General features: G+C 45.0%; 1 protein-coding gene and 1 long non-coding RNA gene across 2 annotated transcripts in view; one reads left to right on the plus strand and one right to left on the minus strand.

The window, feature by feature from the left end:
• The window catches only part of LOC146199881 (xaa-Arg dipeptidase-like), a 46,904-nt gene that overhangs the window by 4,744 nt on the left and 17,243 nt on the right, over positions 1 to 24,917 (minus strand). The window contains exons 2-4 of the mRNA XM_084595281.1: positions 3,182 to 3,386; positions 1,175 to 1,344; positions 129 to 278 (exon numbers count right to left, since the gene is read on the minus strand). Of these exons, the coding sequence (XP_084451407.1) occupies positions 129 to 278; positions 1,175 to 1,344; positions 3,182 to 3,386 (525 nt within the window). The remainder of the gene's footprint in view (positions 1 to 128; positions 279 to 1,174; positions 1,345 to 3,181; positions 3,387 to 24,917) is intronic.
• Positions 6,231 to 13,379, plus strand: LOC146199882 (uncharacterized). The gene is made up of 3 exons (XR_014704775.1): positions 6,231 to 6,506; positions 7,444 to 7,670; positions 12,792 to 13,379. It is a non-coding gene; the product is annotated as an uncharacterized LOC146199882 (long non-coding RNA).

The following is a 24,917-nucleotide window of genomic DNA, read 5'->3' on the forward strand; positions in this document are numbered from 1 at the left end:
TGCGGGACTTGAGTCGCGCCTAATATCAATTCTAATCCAGTATTGCTAGCCGAACGCCAATTGTCTGAGCCTTCCCCAGAAACTCCCACTCTTTGGCAGATTCTACAACGCAAGAATGCAGAACTCACGCCGGATCTGGCTGACAATGCAATCCGGAGGACATTCTTTCTCTCAGGATGGGCCATCAGGGCTGCGTCTACATCATCGAAGCAGCCTGCTCGCAGGAGAAGTTCCTTGCCCATGCCACCTTCCTCGGCGGGCGTGCCCAGAACCACAATCTGTGTCACGCGATCGTAGTGCAAATAAGTTCTTGGTTGGCTTAGTAATACTGTTTCATTTTCTGTGAGCTTCTCAAAAACTGAAGAGATATTTAAAAGTCACGTTCCTAGTGTTCTGAATGAAAAACGCAAAAACAAGCACGAATACATATATACCAAGGGTTTCTGGAGATGGTCATGTTTGAACGTCAAACAGTGTATTACACATTTTATCGCGGATTTTGTAAGGATGCATCATAAGTTCGCAACAGTCAGTATATCCACAGACCTTCCCTCCACGAGAATACAGTTTTCTACAGTATATTTTTATGACAGTTTTAACTACGCGTGGCGAAAGAAGAGCACCATTTAAAGCGAGTATTTTGCTAAACGTCGTACATTTAGTTGATGCTCCTTATATTTTGATAGCAGTAGCGTAATATATTACACAGTTACCTCCCGTTTAAAAGTACGCTGCCCATGAAAACTGGACTGGTCATTGTGTGTCGGCAGGTAAATGTGCATACCCTATTTTATTCAACTGTTACCGAACGAAAGCTCATGCGAGATACTAAGTCCGAAACTATGAAAACTTAACTCTTTATAGAGAGCTTATTAGTACCTTATCGCCAGAGTATTCATACCGGCATAGTCAAGCATGGCAAAGTTTCACAAAGACTCCATAGCTAGCGTATTTATATGACCAACTGACTTGTGCATATTTTGGTATTACATTGCGCGAATTATAAATGTTGTCTATTAGCATTCTGAAAGGTTTAAATTTGAACGCAAGTGTAGCTTTTGGAGTTTCTGCGCTGCAAACTAAAATGCAGAGCGTCTATGAGAGACGCGTCCCCTGTCCCAAGCGAATAACCTTGTTGTAACGCGCATCTACAAGGAGGTGATGGCCTACTCACTTTGCCTTGTAGTTTTGTACCACACGATCGGCTGTGAGCCTCCATGAGATCGCGAACTGCGACGGCTGCTGCGAGCGCGCTCTCGGCGATCAGGTTGTGTCCGCATGCATGGCCCAGGCCGGGAAGAGCGTCGTATTCGCACAAGAGGGCCACCACGGGAGAGGGGCCCACTGGAATTCGTCGATGTGCATAAGTATAATGACGCTTCTCTAAAGCCACTGGCTCGCTTTTTCAAGAATTTTTAGGTGTAGCACAGTATTTGTACAATCAAAACACGAAGAAATATATACAGGCTGGTACAATGGGAATAGGAACACAGATTGAGCATACGGAAAATGATTACTTCGTAATCTAGTGGGACCGGCACAATTGTCTAACTTTGCCAAATGGATGCCTCCCTCACGTATGTAAGGGAGGCATCCTCATGTAAACTCATTTCAAAGTCAAGGTCTAGGTCGCATAATAATGAACAGAATAACCATTACGATCGTCTTTATGTGCGAACTCATTATTCCCTTCCATAAGAAAGCTGCAAAATATCTGCCTGGGGCAATATGCCTAAACATCCAATATTCCTAAAACTCCATGCCTGAAACACGCCTAGGGTGGTGTTTTAGCTGGTGATTAGCTTCGAGTCAAACAGAAACAATATCGAGCGCCCTTGTACCTTATGTATACTGAATTTTAATACATATGATCACGAAGAACTTTTTTCTGGACTAGTTCATGCAACATTTCAAAAATGGACGAAGCGCTAACAAAATATTCACAAGAAAGGGGACACGGACAAGCGCTTACTGACAACTGATTCTTCAGCGGCCCGTCCAAAGTGCTATATTAGATTGAGTTCTCTGTTTTAGAAGGGCGCAGTTAAACTTTGTGCATGAATTTAGAAGCGAGAAAATGCGCATACCTGATGAGGTCAAAACCACTATCTCTTCCTGGCTAAAGGTCTATTCACACTTGCGACTAGACGAGGAAGCGCGACTACCAGTCGCGCGACCAGAGGAGAGGAGCTCGCCACTACTGATGTTCACACTTGCGACAGTCGCCTTCTCTCGTTCCGAACGAGTTGGGAGTAGGAGAGCTGCTGGGCGATGACAGTGAACGTCGGTAGCTGCCGCTTGCCAGACACTTCAGCTTTTTCAGGCTAGCCGGTACGCATGCCGCGCTCTCGTGTTTCCAAGAGAACGTCGACGACGAATAGACGATGTCAGTAGCCGTGATATCAATATGAAATGTTGCACTTGCGTGAAAAACCCATTTCTCAGAAGTTCATGGTACTTACCGGATAGTCCGAATATCTTTCCAATCTCCTCCCAGGCCATATCCTATCTCCCTGCCTTTGAATTCCGGGTGCCGTTTGTTGAAAAAGTAGGGGTATTATTTAATTGCATTGAGAAGGTGCTCGTTCGAGTACTCCGGGACCTCGCTGATTGGTGAAATGGTTTGCGACTAGTAGTCGCGCGACTGGAAATTCGACCAGTGCCCGATCGGCCCGCGGCAGTCGCTTTTCGACCGATGCGACCATTTGCGACTGTCGCTTTTCGACCAAAACGGTCGCGCGACCGCTGCTAGTCGCAAGTGTGAACGGGCCTTAAGGCGCTTGAAGTATTTTTCTTTTTAGTCGTTTGTCTGATAAGATTTTGTCATTGTCAGTTCTTTTTATCATTTGTTTGTGGCTGTCTTCATGTTAGTCTGGCCCTATGCACAACGTGCCATAGATAGTGTGTTTTCTGAACCATCGTTTTTAATTTTTTCATCCGATCATAAGGGTTTTATCAGTTTCGTGCTTGTTTTCTTTTATCGGTTTTATGGTCTTTTCACATTGGGACGTTTGCTGCCTCTGACTAGCGCCGCCACCGTGTGCCTCTATAATGTGTGTTTTCCTTTAATAAACGATCAGTTGTCAGTAAGAACGTGTCCCTTTCCCCGTTCTTGAGAATGTCTTGTTAGCGCTCCGTCAATGTTTGAAACATATGATCACGTCTGCATTCTTCTGATTACCTCCGTATTCAGCCCGGAAGGCCGTCTCTAGGCCACAGTGCCTCTTCACCTTGAAGTTTTGAGCTTCGAGGAAATCGCAAATGGCATCGTGCGCCTTGTGCTCTTCAAAGCAGGTCTCGGGATTCTCCCACAAAAAGCGGCCAACAGCATGCAATGCATCCCTTCTGCTCGCCAGGGCTTTATCGACGACTTCCTGGGCGTCCATCTGTGGGGCGAAACGCATCGCTTTAAAGAAAAACAGGAGAACATTTAGGCAACGTTTAATTTCAATACGAGCTGTAATATCAGTAAATTCTCAAAAGTCTACTCCCCGTTCTTGTTATGCTCGGTCATTGCTCTCAGCCGTATGGCCGCCAGACCTCGATCTTTAGTGATATACTTCCCGATCATTCACTCACTTTACACACTAAACAACTTCTCACCCTTAAGGGTGAAAAAAAGGGTGCGCCGCCTATTTGCACCCAATAGCGCACCCTTGAAACACCCTATTTGGCAGTATCTCACTTTTAAAGGTGCGAAAAAGGGTGCGCTACAAAATTGCACCTTATTTCGGCCGATGCGCCCTATGTTAAGGGTGCAGAACGGGCCGTTACCAAAAGGGTGCAAACGACAGCGCTGAAAGGGTGCAGCAACAAATGCATGCTGCAATTAATTACATGTATTTGTATTCACCCTGTAATGGCCTTACGGCTGACAGTATCAATAAATAATAATAAAATAAAAATAATAATATATTCGAATGGTGTACACGTCACAAAGCGCCGTTCTTAATATGTATCACGAAAAAATAAAGTGGAATTGAGCGACGGTAAGCACAGAAAATATTGAACGTTTGTATAGATATTTAATCAGTTAGGAAAGTTGATTAGTTCAATTTTTTTTAAATGCATTGCAGTTAGCATGCACATATCATTCACATGGCCTTTGCATCAGCAAAATACAATCAGTACTGGTTTAGATAGTGCACGAAAAATTGTACTGATTATAAAAAGAAAGAGAGTTATCTGCGTCTTCTAATCTTTGTCGGCACATCTACCAGGCAGCTTTGTTCAGCACCGTATTACCTGCACGCATAGCGAGACACTGCTGCGCACAATACCTAGACAACGGACTTCCTACTCGGGTTCCAATTCTGCTGCTTCATTTACTGTGCTGCCGATTATATATTTCAGACAGTTGCCTCTTTTTCAAAACTACTGATTTTCTACAACAAAATTTCATGTGCACTTTGTTCGGCTTCGCTAATCCATCACCGGAAAAAGATAATCGTTTTAATGTCATCTGAACTGGCACGTGCACTTTTCAAACTCACTGCAAAGCAAGCAGCAGGTCGTTATTTCACATTGCCCCCAACTGGCAATTTCCTGGGTATTGCACTGATTTCTGCTGCCGTTATTATGCCTTTATGCCAAAATACGGCACTAGAAATAACACTAAAAAGCAGAACACACTCAAGTTTCATTTTTTGTAACGAAACTGAAACAGAAACGAACTATGCTTTTACCATTTCACCACCAGGCGGCCGCCGGTAGTTACCCAGGCTACCTTCCGCTCGCCAACATGACCGCTTGCACGCTGCTGATGTGACCACGTTTCCACGACCGTTAATCTGCAGCATCGATTGCGAACCGTCGTGAAATGTGCTCCGTTTCGCGTGCATAATTGTTGCAGAAGTGTGTACGCCTGTGAAGTGCCGTCGGTAGGTGATGTTTCGGGCAAACGGGCATTTGTCGTGCCGGTTAGTTTTCAGTGTTCGTGCTCTTTGTTTTGCTCAAGCGTATTTGTTGGCTCACCGTGTCAAGTTTTAGAGGTTCGAAGGAAGAAGGCGTGGAAATGTTTTTCTGCGTGACCAACTGAACCCACACTTGTTGGTTCGGCATCGGTAATGCGAAGGCGAACAGCTTTGAGCACGGCTCATGCATTCGTCCGTAAAGGTAAGCATATTCAATCACATTCTGAGGCGGGCAGTGCGGGAACAGTAACAATGGCCTACCGCATTGCTGCATTGTTTGTGGTTTGTTTTGGAATGTGACAGAACGGGCGGGAACGGAACGCGCTTGATTTCAGCTGACTGCAAAAATGTTATCGCTCATGAAGTTGGATGTCGCGGCGGTTATGTTCGCAGATTTGCCGCAAGAAAATAGGACTCCTTCCTTACAAAAAAAAATAAATAAAATATAAGCGTACTGGGCTTCCTTGCTTTAGGCGCAGGAGGTTCACGAAACGAAATTTTCTTGGAAGTTTGGTGATGAGCACTGATTTGTCAAAGTGTCTCGGCCTCGAAACTGGTTTCTATTCGTGCTAGTTCACGTTATGGGGCAAAGTAAAGGAAACACAGTATGTTTGTACATAAAATGTTTAGCTGACTTTCGAGATAACGCTAGCACTTTGCGGACGTAGGAACTCAAACCACTTTCCCATCCGTTATCGCGGCTTTTCCTCTCCGTTGATCATCCCTAGGTAGCATGTTAGATAGAGGTGAAATGGAGAAGCACATGGGGGCTATGGTGCCTTGTGAGTGCGCGTAGCGAATTTACTGAGGTCTAAAAAATATTCTTTAGCCATCCTGTATGATCATATCCCATTTGCCTCTGTGGGACATTAAACCGCATAAATTACAAAGCACCATTTTGAGTGGCTACTATGCCCAACCAATGTTATTTTTCCCCATCAGGATTTACATATTTAATTTCTGTGGGTGGGGGGGGGGGAAGCAGGGACCTCTGTCAGGCTTTCACATAGCCTTTAGTCCCTGCCTCCTCTCGCTTGTACGAGGACTCAATAAACCAATTCCACAATCGCATCATAAGCTGTTTTTCTCGTGAGGGTCTTGTATCCGCTTGCCTGGAGTGTAAAGTCTTACTTTTGGGTTGTGATGCTTTTCTTATGGTTTTTACATTTGTGTCCTACAGTCCTTTATATTTTGTGTTGTCGGTAGTGGGCATTACAATCAATGAATATTTGCAGGTGATGCTTCTGCATTCAAGTAGAAGCTAACAGCTTGGATTCTAGGCCAGAAAGCGTGCAGTAAGTTGCTGTTACAGTGTTGCTATGTGTTTTGTTCTGACCAAATGTTCACTTTCTTTGCTCTTTTCCTTAAATCTACTATTTGGAGCAGTTCTATTTGCCTGTTACAAGAGCCATAATGTAGGCCAGCTAGTTTCTTTGTTTCCAGTTTCTGCGTTTGGTTTTGAATCAGCATTTTCTTTTCGTTTTGTTTTCGTACTGTGCTTGCTTTGGGCTCCGGCCGATTGATCGCAGTCATGGCTTCAAATTGGCCTCTTCCTGGAGCTGTTCTTGCACGACACAAGCTATGGATTTCATAGTAAGTAAAACATCGCTTTATGAGTCTTGCGAGCAAATTGAGATTAAGATTGACAAACCGCTCTAGAAGCAGAAAAAATGGAATGCATATTCTCTAGATTTTTTTCATTTTTGTTTAGTCCGTAAATTTTGAAAACTTAACCTCCTCGGTTTTATGGCTCGCATTTTCTTTTCTTTCTTTCGTGTGATAGTATGCCTTGCAATAAAGAACAATTTTTTTATAAAAATAAGTATGCACCGTATTCTTAAAGGAAGTATACCAAGCCCCATTGATAAGTGGCCTTTGCTAGATTTTCTTTAGATCCCATTCATATTGTTCGATATTCACATCTCCATTTTTTTTTTGTACCGAAAGTAAGGTTTCATATTCACAATTGAATTTTATGCTGTCATTATTGTTTTTTGAACTTAATGGATGACATCTCATCAATTGGTTTCCTTCCGCAGTTTCTGCCAAGATATTTAAAAACAACTTTCTTAAACACCAAATAATAGGCTTGAATAGGCTTTTTTTTTTTTTCATTCCTTCTGTGGTCCAGTATACAAAGATCTGCATGTGTTAGAACTCTGGCAATGCCTGTGTTGTACTGGCACTCATGTAGCTTCAAAGCGCCTGCAAAAAGTTAGCAGAATTTGTGGCAAATACTATTTCTGATTTTTTTTTTTCTGGGAATCAAAAAGCTATTGATTGTAATATTTCAGCAAAGGGAGGAATATTCTGCAGAATGGGGCGTCAACATTTGCATAATGTGCTCCAGTTTCTCTCTGCACGCTGTGGAGTATATTTTTGTGAGTGGTTATATAACTGAATATGTAACTTACTTTTACATGTTTCAGAATACTTTTTCGCCAAATCTGATTGCAATTTAGGGCATGCCAATGCCATTATTACTGCTGATCAGTCTTTTGTAATACAGGCTTGTCTACTTTACCTGCAGCTACTTTGGAACCCTCTTCTATGTCACCACTCATCACTGACAAGGACAAGGTGGCTCAAGCTGCAGTGCATTCTGTGGATCCAGCTTCAGACCATTTCTTGCCTGTCGACTGCCCTGCTGCACACCCTCTGAGCTCTGGCATATTTATGCAAGCCATCACCCGCCTGCAACTGCTTGGGATGTGCAACTAGAGAGGATGGAGTCATGCAGTCATGTTTTCAACTCAGGTTAGTTACAAGACTGGTAAACAATTCTTAATTTTGATATATCACCTTCTTTACCATTGGCATTTGTTGCTGATTAGCGTAATTCATACACCTACATAGCCTATCAGGAGACGTGGAACTAAACCATAGACCACACATAGCAGCCTGCCTGCATTCCGTGCAATTTATCTGAAAAGTTTTATTGTAGTTGGAACTTACAGAATACAAAATCTTCACTTAACTCACTCTTATTTCCTGCTCTATTGAAGATACATTTGGCTGTTGGCCATTTTGTGCTGGCGCACTAAAAAAGGCTGGGCAAATTGAATACCTGTGGAAAACAGGTGGAAAATGCCATTTTTGCCCTTACAGAAAGTTGCAACTTTGGAGACCTGCTGCTAGCGTACAGAAACTTTGTCATCCATCCCTTTTTACCCACTGAATCTATGCAGCCTTTACCTCTATGAGAATGATTAAAAACCTGCTTTTCTGTTGCACTTGAGTTAGTAAAAGATCGCAAAAATTACTCCAGAAACAGCGCGCTACAAAAAAGTCCATTTTCAAACTTAAATACGGGCATGATGTGCTATGTCGTTAGCGTTAAAATAGTTTTCTGTTTATTATTCAGGTTCTTTGCTTATTTCCTTAATTTCACGCAAAATTGGAAGCACCTTGAAAAGAAAATGCCATATAGAAACAAGTTAAACAGTCCTGGCGTTCTCCCATGAAATTTTAAGCAATAGCGAATTTAATCCACTTCAAGCAATCATCAACACTACCAACAAGCAGAAAGTGACTTTATAAGCATTGAGAAGGTTTTGGATATTGCATAAGATAAAGTGTAACTAAATTCAGCAAATAATAAATTGAACTTTTGACTCCTACTTCTTAAGAACAAGCCATAAGCACATCTACAGAGAGAATATGCATTCAGTTTTATATTTATTTTTATATCTTTAGCTTACATAGCAGAACACATTTTTGTACTTGATATTTTTAAAGTACTTAGGATTGTTTTTATGTCAGTTAAAGAAAAATAAGATGCTGTAGTTTTTTAAATTCAAGTCACAGTTGTCTGTTTTTTGATAATTTCAAATATTTGCCGAATGCAAGATGATATGGAGAAAGAACAAACAAGTCTAGAACTTCCAATTTTTTGAGAAATAGAGAACTAGGTCAGGGTAATGCGCAGAAAGAGTTTTAGTGGCAACACTTTATTTAGTTGTGCCAGAGTGTAGGGCTGAATATTAACAAGCTTCAAAACCAGTGCTCAATTTTGAACTTTTATAATTTTAAACAATAGAATGCAACGCTTTTTCAAGCCGTAATATTTATTAAGTATTGAGGATTCTTGAGAGGGATTTTCATGAAAATCGATGATGATATTTAAAAAATAATTGAAATCAAATTTGTGCATTTTTGCGGTTTTCAAATCTTGGGCAAATTTTATTTGTTGTGGAGAACACACAGAGCAGTCTAGAGCTCTCTGTTTTGCCTGAAAATAAGGAAATTATCTGATTCATGAACGGAAAAGGCTTCATAAAGAAATATGATGCATCATGCCCCCTATTTAAGGTTGAAAATGGAGCAAAGTTCCGGATGTTTCACTACAACGGCAACAACAAAACATGTTTTTAATAACTCCCATAAAAGTAAAATTTTCATTTAATGGATAAAAAGAATAGCTGACAAACTTTTAGTATGCTAGCAGCAGGTCTCCAAACTTTCAACATTTTTAAATAGCAAAACTGCGTTTTTCACCTGTAGTGATATACGATTTTTTCCCAAGGAAACTACACCACACCTTGCAAAACTAAAGCCCATATTTGTGCCGAGACAATTGCCCACCACATATAACAGTTTCACTGAAAACAAAAAATGGTCATAGGACCTCCATTACAGTTCTTATCTGAATACGCCGCTAAGATTTTGTAGATTGCTTTTTTCAATGACAGCTATTTCATATTTCAGTAAATCATGAAGCTGCTTAACCGGCTTCACTGTTGTGGTGTATTAGGCATTATGGCACATAGGCTGCTAAGGCTTATTATTATGCATTATGCATATTTCTGTAACTGGAACCACAACTTTTATTTCACTTAATAAGGTTACCTTGCCCACTTTTCGGAAAGTTACTACAACCATTTTTTTACCCATGCCTGGGAAACAGTACAGAAATAAGATATATAAATCATCTTAATTCTTCTGCTGAAAACAGTACATAGAAGAAAAATCCCCCACTTAAAGGTATTTTATAACCATTTTTTTGGCTGTTTGGGAATTCTACTGCCACCTATGAGCATCATTGCAGCTCTCACATGGAGTTCTCATGTTGTCACTGATGAAAAGAATTCATTATATTAGACCACTCTCTCATTAAATGCGGCCCTTCTAAGTTCAGTCGGCAGCCTATATTTCACTTGGAGCATGAGCACATGCTAATTTTGCCTTTCATTTCCTTTTATTTGTATTTTTCAAGTGTATTAAAGATTTATATGGCTTTTCTTTCTTAGTGCCTGCAGTATCTAAACTCTAAGACTACTGCCACTCTTCAAAGTTACCTCTCTTTTTCTTTTTTATTACTACTCAACTAGAGGACCTTAAAAGAAGATAAAATAATGATTCTCCTTTGTATTTGCTGTATCTGTACACATTGTTTCCAGGAATACTAAAAAGGGTTGAGGGGGAGCCTCAGTCCAGTAGTAGTCAGCATTTAAAAAAAGTACTTGTCCTCATCTTGGCAGTGTGGTCATTGGTTGTGGAGATTGCATATGCTTTTGTTTCACAAAAAGAAAGTAGAGGACGGAAGGTGAATAGAGCTAAGGGTTAAGAGAATGTTATTGTTTAAATAGCTTCCTCTGAGCTGGGCTACAGCAGCAGCAGCAGAGTACTTTTGAAAAACATTCTGGAGGTGGCAAATTATATACCAGCGTTAGATGTTCAGGAGTGTAGTGATAAAAAAAGAATTATATGTCGCATGTGACTAGTGAAAAATTATCAAACGTTATCAAGAAGCAAAAATATAAAAAGACAGAACGTTGGGTAAACACTTGGAGTCATGCATTAGAAAAAGTATTCATTACCTACTGGCTAGAATGCTCCTGCTATAATAAAAAATTAGAGACAGGGCAATGAATGAGCATAACATAAAATAGTCATCAGGCAGGCACAAGCAAAACATTCCTGATTGCAGTCTTCAGCCTTAAAGTGAGATTAGTCATAATTTTGATTAAATTAGGGTATTCATCTCAAGTCAGCTTTAATTCTACAAAAAGCAACTATAGGGAGCCATTTCTAATCCATGAATTTAGAGCAGTGCAAAATAAATATCTCAAAAGGAACATTTTAATCCCTTAAATACAATCCCCCCGCACCATAAGTAGTTTGCAAGGCAGTCACATGCACCATGAATGGGGCAATTTATTTATAGCAAGTGTACCTCCACTGGCATAGGCTCAATGTGTTTAGTAAACATTTCCTTTTTATCACTGGTGACATTGGTTACCCCTTGAATCTTTTTCGTCTGGTAATGCCTTTTGTTGGCAGGTATAGTTTACTCAAATTTATTATTTCAGCTGCCCTTTCTCCACAGCATTTCATTTTATGTTTTGCATGGCATTCTTAGCCTATGCTAGTACTTAACCAATTTCAAATAGCTCTTAACTATTTACCTGCATCTGTATTGCCTGTTCCTTTCAAAAAAACATGCGCCAGCATTGAGCCTGCTTTAGATGCTGACTTATCTACCCCATACTGTAGTTTTCCCTGCTACTGCCATCTTTTTATTTTGTTTTTCTGGTGCTAGACCACCCAGACCAAAATCATAGAAGTTAATACCCAGGCAAACATAATTTCGCTTCTTGCTGTGCCCCTCTTTCCCTCCCCTTCCTCCCTTTCTCAGTTTTCTTCTTGGGAAGTAAAAGGTTCTTCCCTGCCAGTGATGCTCATGGTGTCCAGGTAGACAAGTGCCTTTTCAAACTTTTGACTTGGCTTGTAAACTGAAGCTTTTCTGCTACCCTTCAATTCTCTTTCATGCTATGCAGCTACCTTGCTCTTGTTCTACCCTGGATCATCTTACAACAAGTAGTATGTATATGCGCAGGTAATGGCCACAGTTCTATGGGCCTCTACCGCCCAAAAGGGAGTCTATAATCTGCAAGACTAACAGTAGTCCTGTTAATCTACATGCAAAGTAAAATCATAAATAAAAGGTGATCTAAAGGCCTAAAAACATATATTGGATAGCTGCTGAACGTCATTTTGATTCCGCAGCTTACTGTCTTCAGGATTTGTTATAAGCTTTACCATATAGCATGTCAAGTTGTATTGTGCAGAAGAAAATAATTCCTTTAGAGCTATGGTGGTAAAGAGCAACAGAAGCACCAAAGAGCCCTAGAACTGTAAGCAAGAGCGGGTGGCACACTGCATCTGCAGGTAGAGCGGTTTCCCAATCATACAACATGAAAAAAAAACTGAAATGCTGCTTTCAACTAAAGGCTAAGTTTTAAAATGTGCAGTCTTCACCCACACACTTATTGTCAGCATTCCACCTGCACTAATGCAACTTTTTTTCTGTTTCATAATGCATTTTTAACGACATCTCTAAATAACTTTCAGATTACAGTTGGCAAGGAAATTGTGTCATGTTACTTTTCATCAGTGTTTAATTTAAATTACAAACATATTGACGTGAGTAAGTTTGGAATAATTACAAAAATACGAAAGCTGCCAGTTTAGACATTGTAGGTTTGCTGGCTTTTGCCCAAAAATTTACATTTGGCTTAAGCAACTTTTGAGTGCATAAATATCAAATAAACCATTTGTATTGTTATTTTTAACGTTCTTTGTATTATAGTGAGATAACTTGTAGCATTTAAGTAGCTATCAAAAAATGTGGGTTTCAAGGAATACTTTAACAAATCTTGAAGATGGGTTAGATGGTGCGTTGCAACTTGACGAAAGGTAAAAGCGCACAGGAAGACACACACCCGAGCGAAGACAACACAGGACACGCGGACACACAGGACAGTGTGTTCTGTGTCGTCTTCACTCGAGTGTGTCTTCCGGGGCACTTTTACCTTTTGTTGAAGGAATACCTCTTCAGCAATCAGCACCCAATGCAATATTTTATTGCCACTGCAGGACTCGTGTTCCAGCTACTCCTGTCAGCATATACTGTGGGGAAAATATTGAAGATGTCGACCTGCTGTGCATCAAGGTGGACCGTGAAAAGCTGTTCTCTGCGACAAGTGGGCTGGAGTGACTGGCAGCTGTTTTATCCGCCAACATCCAGTATGACCGCAAGCTATTTTACACATGTTCTAGAGCGCCTCTTCTTTATTATGCATTTATTGTACCTAGAGTGGTGGCTACGAAGTTCTTGAACAGTCACCTAAAATAACTCAATTTTCATGTGCAGGGAGTTGCATGTTCTGCTGTCTTGTCATAAATATACTTGCCTTTTTTTGTATATCTACACATTTCTTAGCCATTCCTGTAGGAGAGGGTGCCATTCACTAAATGAGTGATGCAATATTTTTACTCTGTCATGTCATAACATTGTGATATGCACTGTAATAAATTGTAGACATTCCTCCAGCCTAAGTAATTTTGAGTTGTCCAACCCTATAAACCAGCCAGATAACTTGCTGATAGTGTGAATAAACTTTGCTACCAAAACTGTAGGTGTCACTTGTATATGATTGTAAAGCTGCCTCTGAGTAACTTTGCTGCACACACTTTTTCCCGTTACTGTTTCAGGAATTGCCATGCCCTATTTTTTGTATGTTTTTGCTCAGCATGGTTGTCTCAACAGTTGCCAAGCATCTCCATGACATGCACAGATAGACCTTCAAATTGAGCTGTATACACGTCATTGTGCCTTACTGAAATTATATACCTAAACATGGTATTTGTTAGATGCTTATAGGATGCTCTTCATAGACTCGCCCTGAAGCAGAAGCCTGGGATTGTGTGGCAAGAAATGGATGCACAAATATTGAATTCTGTGGCCACATATTTTTAGTTGCATTGTTTTTGCCCTCAACTTATTGATAGAAACACAGGAACTCCTCGTCAATGCTGACTAGCAACCGAGCAGACTTCTCTGCAATGCTTTAACCAGTGCAGGGAAAAGTGAAAATGACACTTCGGACAGATCACGGGTGCATGAGAACTGATATTCAAAGCTTTAATGCATCCCTGACCTGTCCGAAATGTCATTTTCACTTTTTCCTGCACTGGATAAAGCATTGCAGAGATGTGTGTTCGGTTGCCAGTCAGCACAGACGAGCAGTTTTTGTGTTTTTACCAATAAGTTTAAAGCGAAAACAATGCAAACTAAGAATATGGGCCAACAGAATTCTATATTTGTGTACACATTTCCCGCCACGCATCAACCCAGGTTTCTACTTCAGATTGAATCTATGTGGAGCACCCTTTTAGCACCCTATTTGATTAGGGTGCGAAGGAAAAACTGCACCCTTAGACAAGGGTGCAACCATCGCACCCTATAAAATTTTAAGCTGGGCACCCTTCTTTAAGGGTGCGGTATCTGCACCCTATTCTTTGCACCCTATTGGTTGCACCCTTTAGACAAGAAAGGGTGAGCGTCTGGGGACAAGCCAGTTTCCACCCTTAAGGGTGAGAAATTGTTTAGTGTGTAGGGGTGATTTTCCCCTAGTGCAACCACAAGCAGAGTGGATCGTGACTCTCTTCCAACCTGATAATTGGAGCGATGTAGATATGTCGGCACACAACCAAGCGCAGCTGCCAAATTTAACGTCACCATTCAGTGGTAACATACCTAACACTCTCATAAAATACTCTAATTATGCCGGACACTGAACTTTTGCTGAGTTAGGGCCTCCAATGCTATAGCACAAGATTGGCATTTAAGGTTTAACGTCCCAAAAGCGACTCAGGCTATGAGAGAAGCCGTATTGAAGGGTTTCGGAAGTTTCGAGTACCTGGATTCTCTAACGTGCACTGATGTCGCACAGCACTCGGACGCCTTGCTTGTCGTTGTTCTTGGGACTATAGGAAGAAGGAAAATAAAATATTCGGGCCTGCTATTGGCTCTGTAGCTGAGCCACCTCCGCTGCCTGATTGATTGATTGATTTATAGGAAGGGAAAGGCGTGGTAACTCTCTCCCTCCGCTGCCTGATGACTGAAACTGAGTTATTTATAGGAAGGGAAAGGCGCGGTAACTGTCTCACTTGTTTTTCTGTGGACACCGCAGCCGCACCGTAAGGGAAGGGAGGAAGATGGGAGTGAAAGTGGAAAGAGAGAAAGAGGAGCCGTAGTGGAGGGCTACGGAATAATTTCGACCACCTGGGGATCTTTAACGTGCGCTGACATCGCACACGACGCCTCTTCGTTTCGCCTCCGCTGCCTCTGATTTATTTATATGAAGGGAAAGGCGCGGTAACTGTCTCACTTGATTTCTGTGGACACCGCAACCGCGCCGTAAGGGAAGGGAGGAAGATGGGAGTGAAAGTGAAAAGAGAGAAAGAGGAGCCGTAGTGGAGGGCTACGGAGTAATTTCGACCCCCTGGGGATCTTTAACGTGCGTTGACATCGCACAGCACACGACGCCTCTTCGTTTCGCCTGCATCGAAACGCAGCCGCCGAGGTCGGGTTCGAACCCGGCTACTCCGGCACAGTAGTCGGGCGTCTTACCACTGCACCACCCCGGCGGGGCCCTCCGCTGCCTCATGCAGACAGAAAGAGAAAGTAGAGAAGAAAGAAAACGAAGAGGGAGAGAAGCCGCGTGCCGCAACAGCCGCCGTCCACCACCGAAGCAGTGACGGGTGCAATGATGGCCTCATCAGGGCCAGTATCAGCCACCCTTTCCCCGTCGAAAAGTGGTCAGAGTGGACACAATTTTATCCCACGCCCTCGGGCTCAGCAATCGAGGGCTCCAATCACTAAGCCACAGCAGGAGTGCTTCGATCCCGCATTTGTGGGTACAGCAGTCGAGCGCCCTAACCTCTGAGCCACCGGAACAGGTTGGTCTCGTATAACAAACCGTTCTTCCGATTACAAGTTATGTGAAAATTGTAAAGAAGGACATAAATACCAGCTAGTATTTTAGAGCTTTACCCCTAACACTTTCTTGCGCTACGTTATTCCGAAAATCGTAAAAAAATGCAGGCGCTATGGCAACGCCAAGAAGCTATCGCATATGAATAGCACCTACCACGTCTAGGGAGGTTGCGGTATCTGTAACACTGATACATGAACATCTGCCGACGCGGTAAGTGAAGGGAGGAAACTGGATTGGAATTGCGTCCTTGATCACCTGCATCGGTGCACACCTTCGTCCTTGATCAACACCATCGGTATGCCTCCGCACCCTGCCTATGTAGATTTAAGAGAGTAAGCTCTTACGCCTTACGTTTGGCGAGTGAGTGAGTGAGTGAACTTTATTTACTGCTCAGGGATATTTTTCTTCGCCTCTTCAACCGAGGCTGACGAGCGGTTGGCGCCTCCCGTCCAGGGCACCACTGGCTTTCGCCAGTTTGCGAGCTCTTGTGACCAGGTAGAGCTGAGCCTCCGGGTCAGAGCTGGCCAGCAAAGCCTCCCACTGTCTTTCATTTGGGTTTTCAATTTTTTGTAGTTGATGTGAGCTGCATTCCCATGTTATGTGGTACAGGGTAGGGGTCTTCCCGCACCACGGGCACTCGTCTCTGAATGTCGTGGGATGCATCATGTGTAATATGTGTAAATTAATGAAGGTGCCCGTCTGTAGCCGCCTCAGATCTATGGCCTCCTCGTTGCTGAGCTTTTTATGCGGCTCCGGATATACTTTCCGCAAGCCTCTGTAGTGTTGTAGTATTGTGGTGTAGTCAGGGTCAAGCGGAATCAGGTCCTCTGTCCCGAGACTGTTGGGCGCACGGTAGGTTGCATGTCCTCGTGCTACCCTGTCTGCGTACAAATTCCCCGTGATCCCTGCATGCCCCGGAATCTACACTAGTGTTTGAGTCTATTGTTTTGTTGGCTCGCTTGTGGAAGAAAGGATTTGGTGCGCTACCTTAGATAATTTACCCCGTTGAAAATTTCTGCATGCGGATTGAGAGTCTGACAGTATCGTCAGACTCTCTTCCGTTTCTCTTCCTTGCCTAATGGCCAGTGCGATAGCCACTTCCTCTGCCTCTGTGACTGTACAGTTTTGGATCGAGGCGCTAACTACCTCCCGGCCTTCGCAGTATGTGACCGTGGCTATCGCCCTCTTTGCGTTGGTTTCGTATAAGGCTGCGTCGGTGAACCTTGACGTGTCTTGTTGGCCGAATGTTTTTTCATAATACTCTGCCCTTGCCTGCCTTCTTCCCGGGTGTAGGCGGGGGTCCACGTTTCTTGGTATGGGCCGAACTCGGTACCAATTTCTGACTTCCCGAGATACCTCTCTTGTCTTGTTATAAGCCTGTAGGTGTGTGCTATATCCCAGTCTTTCCAACACCCGTCTTCCCGTCCTCGTTTGTAGAAGTCTGTTTAGCTGTGACTTGATCTGGGCTTCTGCTAATTCTTGTATTGTATTGTGCAGACCCAGAGCTGCTAGTTTGTGGTTCGGTGTGTTCTTGGGGAGCTTGAGTGTGGTCTTGATAGCCATTTTGATGATGGCGTCCGCTCTGTCTTCCTCTCCTTTGGTCATATTGAAGTAGGGTAGAGCATACGCTACTCTGCTAATAACGAGGCTCCGGAAAAGTTTGAGTGTGTCGGGCTCCTTCATCCCCATCTTTTTGCTGGTCACCCGTGCTATCATTCGGGCGACCTGCTGGGTCGAGGTCTTTAGCAGATTAAGTGTGTGTTGACACCTTTGATTCGATTGGAGCCACATCCCCAGGATCCTCACGGTTGTCTTTTCGGGTACTGTCTCCCCTTGCAGCCGGATCTCGAGCTTGTGGCCTTGATCTGTGGGAGCAGAGCGGTTGCCCTTCCCTCGCCAGAATCTGATCAGTTCTGATTTTCTTGATGAGCACTCTAAGCCCCTCTGCTTGAGATATTCTTCGATGACAGATGCTGCTTCTTGCAATTTCGCTTCCTTCTCCCCGAGTGATCCTGTGGTTGTCCAAATGGTGACGTCATCAGCATACATAGCGTGCTGTATGCCTTCCACCTTCTCGAGGCGCCTGGCCAGGCCAATCATTGCCACGTTGAACAGCGTGGGCGAAATGACTGCTCCTTGAGGTGTCCCTTTGTTGGGCGGGGAGAAGGTCTCTGTTTCTATATTGCCAATCTTGATTTCGGCCGTCCGGTTACTCAGAAAGCTCCTGACGTACTCGTAGACTCTGGCTCCACAATTCGTGTCTGCCAGACCATCTAAGATTGCCTTGTGACTAACATCATCAAATGCACCTTTAATGTCCACTGCCAAAACTACGTGTTCTGCCGAGCGTGGGATATCTGTCAAGTCCTTTTCTTTGATCTGCAGGAGAACGTCCTGGGCTGATAGCTTTTCTCTGAAGCCAAACATGGTGTCCGGCATCTGAGCGCTATCCACTAAGTAATTTTTCAGTCTATTATTGACAACCCTCTCGAAAATCTTTCCCAGGCACGAAGTTAAAGAAATGGGCCGCAAAATCTCTATTGCAAATTTTTTCCCGGGTTTCTGGATCATGATGACCACCGAGTGTTTCCACTGCGCTGGAACCGTTCCTGCTTCCCAATGCTTGTTCATGAAATGCGCCAGTGCCTTGATATTGCTGTTGCTCATGTTCCGAATTATGCCATTAGTGATCTTGTCTTCACCAGCCGCTGTGTTTCGAGTGGCACTTGCTATTGCCGTCCGGACTTCTTCCTCCGTGATCGGCTCGTCCATTTTCGGATTTGGGTCTCCTTTGTAATCTTCTGCGTATGGATATGGATCCTCTAGGTCTACTCCGTAGCATTTGTCGTAGACGGCCTTGATCACATCTTCCTCCGTGCCTGGGATTGTGTGTAGCAACCGCTCCAGCGACTTCTGCCCCTCTCGCTTGGTTTTGGTGGGGTCCATGATGGCTTTTAGAATTCGCCATGTCTTGGAAGTGCTGAGCGTCCCCTGCAGAGAGTCGCAGAATTTGCCCCAGTTGGCTCTCGTCAGTTGTCCAGCGTACTCCGCCGCCTTCTTTGTGATCTCCACGATTTTCATCCTAAGCTTTCGATTGTGCCTCTGTTTCTTCCATCTTCTTAACAGTCCCCTCCTCGCTTCCCACAGGTGGAGTAGATGGGCGTCTATTTCTGGTGTCTCATTTGTGCGTGTCAGTTCTTGCGTAAATCTCTGCTTGTTTTTCCGCAGCGCCCCGCACCAGCTATCAAGATCCTCAATCTCGCCTTGGTCTTCCTCCTGCGCTTCTCTGAACTTGTGCCAGTTGGTAATCCTGGCTGCGCCAACCTGACGCCTGATCTTGTAGGTGTGGATGGTCGTGCTCACTATATAGTGATCACTGCCCAGATCGTTAAGCGTGTTTATCCACTCAACATCGCCACAGTTCTTGACCATCGTAAGGTCCGGGGTAGTGTCCTTGCTCACGCTGTTGCCCGTTCTCGTGGGCACTTCCGGGTCCGTTACCAGTGTTAATTCATGTCTGTCTATTAGCTCTCTAATAATGCGGCCTCTCTTGTCCTGTCGCGTGTATCCCCAGGCCAGGTCTTTTGCATTAAAGTCGCCTAATATAATTAGCTGATTTCCTCTTACCAAGTTTAATGTTTCTCCGAGAAGCCTGTCGAAGTCGATCTTTCGTTGGGAGGGGGGCTGTATACATTTAGGATAAAGTGCCCTGTTTTTTGTCACTCTTTTGGACCACCTCCACAAGAATATGGGGTGTTTCAATCCCTTTAAATTGGTCATGCCGAATTGTTGTAATGGTCTTCTCCACCATTGTCGCCACCTTCCAGCTCTCATCGGCAGCAAAGACCTCGTACCCGCTAATTGAAGGGGAACTGCCAACCTCCTGTAGGGCTATCACAGCCGGTGGTTCCGCTTGTGAGGCCAGCAGCTGTGACAGCATCCCTTTCTTGCGTCTGATGCTTCTACAATTCCACTGCCAAATCTCTAGGCGGTCTTGCTTCGCCTTCTGGTGTCTAGTCATGATCGGTCTCAGATTGCAAGCTGGTCAGTCCGGGCCTGTGATACGGCTTCTCAGCCCTTTCTCTTACTGTGGTGGCTGTTGTTTGCTTCCTAATCAGTTTGGTCATCTCGATTTGCATCGCCTGAAACTTTTGCTCTATATAGCCTGTGACTTGTTCCATGGCTTTCTTTGTGATTTGCTCAATGATGTGTGGGAGCAGCTGTGCTAGCTTTTCCTCTACTATTCTTCCTACGTCTTCGGCAGTCAAAGGGGGTGTCTGATTTGCCGATGGTGTGGATTTTTCGAACTTGTTTTGTGTAATGTTAATTTGGTTCTGCATCTGATCTAATCGTTGCTTAATCATTGCGTTCTCCTTACTTATTCCTTTTAGCTCGGCTAGAATTTCTTTTCTTTCCTCATCTAGCTGTTTTTGGGAGGGCAATGCTGGCCAGCTCACCTGATCAAGGTCTTTTTTCTTCTCTTCTTTCTTCTTCTCCCAGGCGCCTGGCTTGCTTTTCTTCGCTGGCTTCTTGGGTTCCGCGTTGGCCTCCGACCTGGACTGGGACCTGGACCGCTCACGCGATGTTTCCTCCTCCCCGTCCGAACTGAACCACCTCTGATGCTTCTTCATGATGCCACTCGTTTCTGGGCGGCTCTGACGTGGCTTTGGATGTCCCTTTGTTTTTTTTGTGATCTCCTTGAGCTTGCTTCGGCAGCCGGTGGCTCCAGCCTCATGTGCTCCTCCACAGAGAGCGCATTGGGGTTCGCACTCATGACTTTCCTCCGGATCTTGCTTGTTGCATCTTCTGCATGCCCTGATAGACGGGTTCGGGCATACGTCTGTTCGGTGTCCTGGCTTTCGGCAAGTGTAGCAAAATTGCTTCGTTGGCTTGTACGGATCGCATGGGATCTCTCCCCCATAGTAGTTGTCACGAAATCGGCGCCCATTTTCATCAAGCCGGTACGGCGCGAGGCCCGCACGGCGTCGCGTGGAAGGCATGGAGAGAAAAGCCCCCTTCCCCGCGCGGGAGAGCGCGTAGCTTTGTACGCGTTGCCGTGACCCTCTTTCCCATTGCCCGGGGAGGACGGTGGTTCATCGGACTGGAATCAACCAGAAAATTCCAGCATCTTCTATGGGACCTGGCCAATGGCGACGCGCGGCTCGACGGGAGGAAGAGAGAGCGCTATAACCAGCGAAGCTAAGTGTGTGTGTGTGCGCTAGCTTTGACGCGTGCTAACAAACAGACGCGGCGCGACCTATTTAAAGAGACCGCGCCGCTTGATGGGTCAGTCAGTCAGTCAGTCAGTTCGTCCGTGTTTTGCGACGTATTCGCCTGTGCTTCGGCTGGACTCCCGGGGATCACCCGCTGCTGGCAAGCCCACGGACTTTCAAGGGAGCGGCGCTCGTCTCGTATGGCGGCCACATCGTGACTCTTGAGGCGTCGGACTGCAACAGTGCCCGGTGAACAATTTGGTGTTTGTTTATGTAACTCTCTCGTGTTTGATCTATTGTAAAGACTCTGAGCTATTGAATCATACTGTAGTTGCATGCTTAGCGTTTGTATTCTGTGAACCTCTCGTCTACGTATTTCAAGTGATATTGTGTATTCCTTTGTATCGTCTCTTGCTGTGCATAAATTGTGTTTTGTTTGTTACTTCTGACTCCGATCCTTTCTCTGGTTTGAACCGGCGACCGCTGGGCACCAAACGACGACCCCCTTCTGTCACCGCAAGGTAGTTGAATTCCGGCTGAGCTTGCCACGCAGGTCGAGGGCATCTCCTTTGCGACCGGAACAGCTACCCCCACTCACTCAAAGGGTGTCTGGGAGTGTGCGCACCGTTAAGGGCGCATCGTTAATAATACCCCCTAATTATTAACGGGTGACAATTATACTGGCGTCCGCGACAGGACGTTTGGTGCACTCAAGCTCAGAGGACGGTGAACGAGTCGGAAGAGTTTACGAAGAGGTCGTAAACAGTGTAGCAGCAGAGCGGTAGCGAGAGGTAGTGCCGCTCGGAAGCGTTTAGGCGAAGTTCGCTAAGCCGTGTTTAGGCTACACCCAGACGGTTCGCGCTTCAGATATGAATCTGAAAGAGTTGGTGGAGACTGGCACCCAGCTGGGGTTGTCCGGTGCCGAACTGCGCAAATGGGTTAGCCAGAGAGAAAAAGAAGAAAGAGAGAGAGAAGAAAAGAAACGAGAGAGAGCAGAAAAAGAACGAGAGAGGGCTGGAAAGGAAGCCGAGGAAGAAAGAGAGAGAGCAGAAAAAGAACGAGAGAGGGCTCGAAAGGAAGCCGAGGAAGAAAGAGAGAAGGCTAGAAAGGAGCGTGAAGAGGAATTTCAGCGAGAAAAGGAACTACTTACTATGAAACTTCAGCTCCAAAACTCAGGGAACAACAACGGTTTAACTGAAGTGCATAGCTCCAGTGAAGGACATAGCAGCTTGCGGATAGACGCAAGCAAATTGATCCCGAAATACGACGAGAGAAGAGACGATCTCGACGCGTTCCTCTTGCGTTTTGAAAGGGTCGCCATAAATGCAAATTGGACAGACAGTGAATGTGCTACCATCTTGAGCACTTGCCTTAGCGGCGAAGCAATAAGTGTGTTTGGAAGACTTCCTCCTGAGGATGCAGGCAGCTATAACAAAGTGAAAGCTGCATTACCCTAAAGGTTTATATTTACGACGGATGGGTTTCGTGAGAAGTTCAGGACTGGAAAACCTATGGACGGTGAAACGGCAACACAGTATGTTGCGCGACTGAGTCATTATTTCGACCGCTGGACTGAACACTCAAAAATTAAACTAGAGTATGGCGCACTTCGCGAACTCCTAATTAAGGAGCAATTCCTGGGCAGCTGTCACCCTGGTCTGTCGCTTTATTTAAAAGAAAAGCGAATAACCTGGAAGAAATGATGGAACTGGCAGACCAGTATTTGGAAGCCCAGGGAGGCGAAAATTTGAGCAAAATTGTAAATTCTGAAACCCCTCGAAAGCCTGAATTTCGGCAGACAAAACCTAGCGTAAAGTCAACCCCGAGGTGCTATCTCTGCGGACAATTAGGCCATTATGCACCTAACTGCCGCAAACTCGCAACCAACAATCCATCCTCGTGTTGGAAATGCGGACAGAAGGGCCACAAAGCAATGTCGTGTCCCGAAGCTGACAAGGCAGCACCGCAGGCGGCATGCGCGAGGACTCCGTCAGAGTCAGAATATCGCCTGGAGGAAGAAGATGCCGATGGCTTTGTTGAGCTTAAGAACGGCAGGAAAGTCCGCGTGGTGCACGGCCAAGAGGAGGAGGAAGCAGAGAGAGGGGTTAATCGGAAGGACAAGAAACTCCGGGTGGTGAACGCCGTAGTACATGCACAACCTGGATCTGCGGTGAATCGTATGCCGGTTTCGAGGGGAAAGATAGGAGGAGGAAGCAGAGAGAGGGGTTAATCGGAAGGACAAGAAACTCCGGGTGGTGAACGCCGTAGTACATGCACAACCTGGATCTGCGGTGAATCGTATGCCGGTTTCGAGGGGAAAGATAGGAAGAAAGTCAGTCTCTGTGCTACGAGATACAGGTAGTAGTGCCGTAATCGTGAAACGAAGTTTGATTCATGAGAATGATCTGACTAGCGAGAAATGCCCTGTGAGGCTAATTGACGGCTCAATCCAATTACTCCCTGAGGCAAAATTGGAAGTGCAGATGCAATACTATTCTGGAAAATTGACAGCGCTGTGCATGGAACGCCCTATCTACGATTTGGTGTTGGGAAATATCAAGGGCGCAACATTTCCCGAGGATCCTGATCCAAGTCCCGCGCCTGTGCGCTGCAAGGAATCTAAAAAGAAAAAGACAAGGCGAGGAAAGCAAGGCCATGAGAAGCCGGAAGAAAAGCCTCGAGACAAGAATAAACAAAAGGAAGCCCCTCAGGAGGAAACCGATAAGAAAGAGGCAACACAGGAAATAAAGTCAGGACTGCCTAGGCCTTCGTTGATGCAGGTAGCCCAAGTGTTTTTCCTACTTATGGGGGCGTTACTTGGGATATTTCACCTTCAGCGGAAGGAATACCGGTGCCTAGGAAGGAACACTATTACAGTGATTCTTTTTGTTGGTCTGTGCGCGTTGGCACAGGTTCCCGTGTATCCGTCGGCGCTACTGGTTGTAGGGGCAATTATCGGCACACATTGGTTGTGTGATTTGCAAGAGGATAAGTCCTGCCTCAGGGAATTTTCAGTAGCCCGATCGGAGAACATAGAAGCGTCTCAAATGCGAGAGACTAGAGCGAAGGCAGAATCCCTGGCGGACAGAGGCGTGTCACGCACTGTCGCGGGTTAGAATTACGCTCGGAAATTTAGGTTCGTGCGCTTCGCATTTGAAAAGCGGTGTGTTGTTGATTCTTATGTGTATCTGACGACAGTGTGTTGCTATGTTTGTGAATTTCATGGCATTGATGTGTAAATTTTGTAATGGGTTATTACAGTGTGAAATTTGTGCAATGTGTGTGATATGGTCATTTGCCCCAAATATTTGTGAGCGCATGCATGTGCGCGCGATGTTCGTGGTTGTTGTGAATATTGTGGGACAATATTCTTTAAGGGAGGGGCAGTGTCACGAAATCGGCGCCCATTTTCATCAAGCCGGTACGGCGCGAGGCCCGCACGGCGTCGCGTGGAAGGCATGGAGAGAAAAGCCCCCTTCCCCGCGCGGGAGAGCGCGTAGCTTTGTACGCGTTGCCGTGACCATCTTTCCCATTGCCCGGGGAGGACGGTGGTTATCGGACTGGAATCAACCAGAAAATTCCAGCATCTTCTATGGGACCTGGCCAATGGCGACGCGCGGCTCGACGGGAGGAAGAGAGAGCGCTATAACCAGCGAAGCTAAGTGTGTGTGCGCGCTAGCTTTGACGCGTGCTAACAAACAGACGCGGCGCGCCCTATTTAAAGAGACCGCGCCGCTTGATGAGTCAGTCAGTCGGTCAGTTCGTCCGTGTTTTGCGACGTATTCGCCTTTGCTTCGGCTGGACTCCCGGGGATCACCCGCTGCTGGCAAGCCCACGGACTTTCAAGGGAGCGGCGCTCGTCTCGTATGGCGGCCACATCGTGACTCTTGAGGCGTCGGACTGCAACAGTGCCCGGTGAACAATTTGGTGTTTGTTTATGTAACTCTCTCGTGTTTGATCTATTGTAAAGACTCTGAGTTATTGAATCATACTGTAGTTGCATGCTT

Source organism: Amblyomma maculatum, chromosome 2, assembly GCF_055883805.1.
Source record: "Amblyomma maculatum isolate TAMU_Amacu chromosome 2, ASM5588380v1, whole genome shotgun sequence".
NCBI classification, from domain to species: domain Eukaryota; kingdom Metazoa; phylum Arthropoda; class Arachnida; order Ixodida; family Ixodidae; genus Amblyomma; species Amblyomma maculatum.